Source organism: Otolemur garnettii, unplaced genomic scaffold, assembly GCF_000181295.1.
Source record: "Otolemur garnettii isolate 467f Iridium unplaced genomic scaffold, OtoGar3 scaffold00104, whole genome shotgun sequence".
Lineage (NCBI taxonomy): Eukaryota > Metazoa > Chordata > Mammalia > Primates > Galagidae > Otolemur > Otolemur garnettii.
Genome location: NW_003852499.1, coordinates 911,145 through 915,429, shown reverse-complemented (window position 1 = coordinate 915,429; position 4,285 = coordinate 911,145). Strand labels below are relative to the sequence as shown.

General features: G+C 45.3%; 1 protein-coding gene across 1 annotated transcript in view; it reads right to left on the bottom strand.

Moving 5' to 3' along the window:
• The window catches only part of FOXJ2 (forkhead box J2), a 23,552-nt gene that overhangs the window by 3,616 nt on the left and 15,651 nt on the right, over nt 1-4,285 (bottom strand). Inside the window, exons 7-10 of the mRNA XM_003796371.3 lie at nt 3,414-3,830; nt 2,941-3,042; nt 1,882-2,091; nt 598-696 (exon numbers count right to left, since the gene is read on the bottom strand). Coding sequence (XP_003796419.1) covers nt 598-696; nt 1,882-2,091; nt 2,941-3,042; nt 3,414-3,830 — 828 coding nt within the window. The remainder of the gene's footprint in view (nt 1-597; nt 697-1,881; nt 2,092-2,940; nt 3,043-3,413; nt 3,831-4,285) is intronic.

Sequence of the window (4,285 nt, the reverse complement as noted above, 5' to 3'; positions counted from 1 at the left end):
GATGATAAAATAGCATACAACGTGTAATATAACATGTCATTTGTTACAGAAATTTGTATCCTTATTACATGGACAAAGAATACAGAGTTAGATGCCACCTCCAAAACTGATGGCACTTGTGGTTAGGGATAATGATATTTCTAAAAATATATTTGAATGTGAAAGATCCATCAAAGATAGTTCAATCCCAGACCCCTGATAACATAGTCAGTTGACAGGAAAACAGTCATGGGCACAAAGCAAGTAAGTTTGTATAACAAATTCATTTTATTTGGCAGAGTATATCTACCATCTAGATTTCAAAGCTAGACATAAATGTTCCACATACCTATCTTTTGCTTGTATTTATGCTTTTATTTCCTTTAAATATTGCAGTTACTAACTAATTTTAAAATAAATCCGTCTTCTAAGTTAGTCTTCCCTGACAGATACCTCCCTAACAGGTAGCCTATCCTCCAGCCTTAAGAATCATGAAGGCTCATCTCCAAGCCCTGGCAGATGCTGGCAAAAGGGCAGAGAAAGCAAGCTCCAAGTCAGAGGAAAACGATACAATTCATCAGGGTTGAGTGGTGGTGAAACAAGCTTCCCAGCTCTTACCTGGGCGAGTGTATCCTGCTGAGTCCTGGGTGGGGATTGGGTACATTGGTGATGGGCCAGGATAGAGGTGGGGACCTTGTGGGTGCCCATAAGAGTTCACTGCCAAAGAAAGACAAGAGTTACTTGAGTGGAGGGTCACTATACTCAATAAAGCAGGGAATGGGCCTTTCTTCCTATCAATCTTTCTACTTTACATGCTCTGTTCTGTATGCAGACATGAAGACTTTCTGCAGAGGCGATCAGTCCTCACCACATAGGATAAAATGGGACCAATACTAAAACTGTGAAATATCAAAGATAAGAAGATGACAAACACAAACATGGTCATCAAATCTCTCTCATTTAACTAGTCTGAAAATCAGGTAAGTGCAGAGTCACCATTCAACCCAATATGATCAAGCAGGAGTTACTGACACACAAATCTAAAATGGAAACTTAGTCTCTAACACATCTCCTCCCTTTACTCAAGTAATTCCCATCTCCTCAACTAAGGCCTAAAAAGAAATAATATATTTTGTTTCTTTTAAATTTTTTTTTTAAGACAGAATCTCATCTGGTCACCCTCGACAGAGTACTGTGGCATCTTAGATCACAGCCACCTCAACCTCTTGGGCTCAAGTAAGTCTTAGCCTCCCAAGTAGCTGAGACTACAGGCACTGGCCACAATGCCTGGCTATTTTTAGAAACCGGATCTCGGCTCGGTGCCTATAGCTCAACCGGCTAAGGCGCCAGCCACGTACACCTAAGGTGGCGGGTTCGAATCCCCAGCCCGGGCCCGCCAAACAACAATGACGGCTGCAACCAAAAAATAGCCGGACGTTGTGGCGGGCGCCTGTGGTCCCAGCTACTTGGGAGGCGGAGGCAGGAGACTTGCTTGAGCCCAGGAGTTGGAGGTTGCTGTGAGCTGTAATGCCACGGCACTCTGCCCAGGGTGACAGCTTGAGGCTCTGTCTCAAAAAAAAAAAAAAAAGAAACTGGATCTCACTCTTGCTTAGGCTGGTCTCCAGCTCCTGTGCTTAGATAATCCACCCACCATGTCCTCCCAAAGTGTTAGGATTACAGGAGTGAGCCACCACACCCAGCCTTTCTTTTGCATTTTTCAGTAGAGGACTTTACTGAGTCAGTAGATGTTTGGTCAACCAGTCTGTCAACTGATAAACTAGTCCCACAGCTCAGTTTGGACCATTACCCATAACACATTTTCTCCCAATTCTCTTTTGCCTTTTTCCTCCCCTTCCTTTCATCTTGGTATCCACTTCCATGGCAACTTGCTCTGCACAGTACCTTGGTTCATAGCTGGCTCCTGTTTGCCACTGGTGAGGGCACAGGAGTCAGCAATACGTGATGGAGCTGGTGGCCGGTGGGAGCTCCCTTGAGGGGGCACGTGACCAGTCTGAGTAAGGAAGTGGTTGAGGGAATCACATAGATTGGCAATGTGATGCTGGTCGAGGGTCCAGTTCTTCTGCTCTGCTTGTCGTAGACTCTCCATCAGTTCTACAAATAGGGAGATAAGCAATGCTAACCTCGAAGAGGCACCAAAGCCCCTCGAGACCCACCACTATTTCACTGTTCCAAGCATATCATAAGTCAACACCACTGATAATATGCATTAACAATAACTGTTTACATCTTTTAGAGCTGTATATTTTTAAACTCTCATTCTATTTGTTCCTTACCAAATTCTTTTTTTTTTTTTTGGGAAAGAGCCTCAAGCTGTCCCCCTGGGTAGAGTGCCGTGGCATTACAGCTCACAGCAACCTCCAACTCCTGGGCTCAAGCGAGTCTCCTGCCTCCGCCTCCCAAGTAGCTGGGACCACAGGCGCCCGCCACAACGCCGGGCTATTTTTTGGTTGCAGCCGTCATTGTTGTTTGGCGGGTCCGGGCTGGGGATTTGAACCTGCCACCTTAGGTGTATGTGGCTGGCGCCTTAGCCGGGTGAGCTATATGCGCCTAGCCACCAAATTCTTATTATAATTTCCATCTTACTGATGACTAAAACAAACTTTAAAAGTGACTAAGTGAATCAGCCATAGTCAGTAAATGGTGACGAAACTACAAAATAGCAATCCAGGCCTTCTGAATTACCAAAAATCTTCTCTCTCTTAAAGACAGAACTGACAAGGGTAAATCGTTGCCATATTTTGAGATAAGACAAAATTAATTTGGATTAATTTGAAAATAGTATCAATATTAGCCATCTTGTATAATATGGAGGGGAAACAATAAAATCCTCAATCTCTAAACTTCGTTTATTCACCCTCTTCTGGTTCTAGTATCTGCTGGGTTTTTGCACTTACAATGCATCCCTCTCTTCCCTCCAGACATTATCCTTTGATCACTAACCTGAGAACTGTGATTGCTCAATGCTGGACCAATTGAGCCGATTCACCATCTTGAAGCTTTCCTTCAAAGAGTCAATATTAGAGCACCAGTCAGGAGGAAAGGCTGTAAAGAGGAGGGGAATGTAAATAATAATAGGATAAAGTATAAGGCAGCAGTTCAGTGATACCAGACTGACCACATGTAAAATTCTTGCATCTATACTTGGATACTCCCTCCCTGGAGGTTTAGGACTAGTAAAGCTATCTATGCTTTAGGTGCATCTGCTCATCAGCAGAATATGTAAAACAATCCCAATTTATCCAAGGATTCTATAAAATAGAGCTCTAAGTAGAAACTTCCATGTGCTCAGAGGAGCTCTCATGGAGTAGCAAGGGAAAAAGACCCGCTATTGATTTCCTAACCAACTGTACCTCCATGCCAGAGTCAGGTCATGCCACCCTCTTCTAGGACCTCTGTGTACCCTCCTCACTCACCAAAGCCAGTGCTGTTGATGGGAGCCTGGCCTTGTGCCTGTGGCTGTGGAGGTGGTGGCTGCTGGGCAGGGTGGGAGTGGGGATGGTGCTGATGAGGGTGGTAGCCGCCATGCTGCAGTGGGGGTGGATGCATGGCCATTACAGGGGGAGGCCCGTAGCCTTCAGCCCCAGCTTGCTTTCCCCCTGATGGGGTACAACCATCTGCGCTTGGAGTGTGCAGTGGAGGAGCACCCCCTACAGAGGAAGGGCCCTGGGCTGGGGTGGGCTGCTGCTGTGGCTGGGATGGCTGGGGAGGTGGCTGTGGTGGTGGTGGCTGTTGTTGCTGCTGCTGCTGCTGTTGTTGAGGCGGTGGCTGCTGCTGCTGGTACATGTAGTAGTTGTTAGAGGGTGGCATGTCCCCAAGGAGAGACGAAAAGCCTGCAGGTGGGAAGAAGGCAGGCAAATGACTTAGGCAATGCATTTTTTACAAAATGGGATTTTTCACTGGATTGAGATAATAGACCCCAGGCAGAAACTGCAGAGTTAAAATGATAAGGAGTGTTCAGGGACAGCAAGGATCCTCATAGTCCTCCTAGCAGATCTGACATTCAGAAAAGCAATTAGATTAAGAGAAGGCCTTGATAGTGTGGTGACCACTTAAATTTTAGTAAAAAAGTTATCATGTACCTTTTTAATGCTACTTCTCAGGAATTTTGATATAGCTGGAATCACAGTTTCAAAGGAAATCAGACAGCAGGTAAAATTTAAAAAGTAAATCAGAAATAAAACAAAGTGGGGTGGTGCCTGTGGCTCAAAAGAGTAAGGCGCCAGCCTCATATGCTGGAGGTGGTGGGTTCAAACCCAGCCCTGGCCAAAAACTGCAAAAAAAAAAA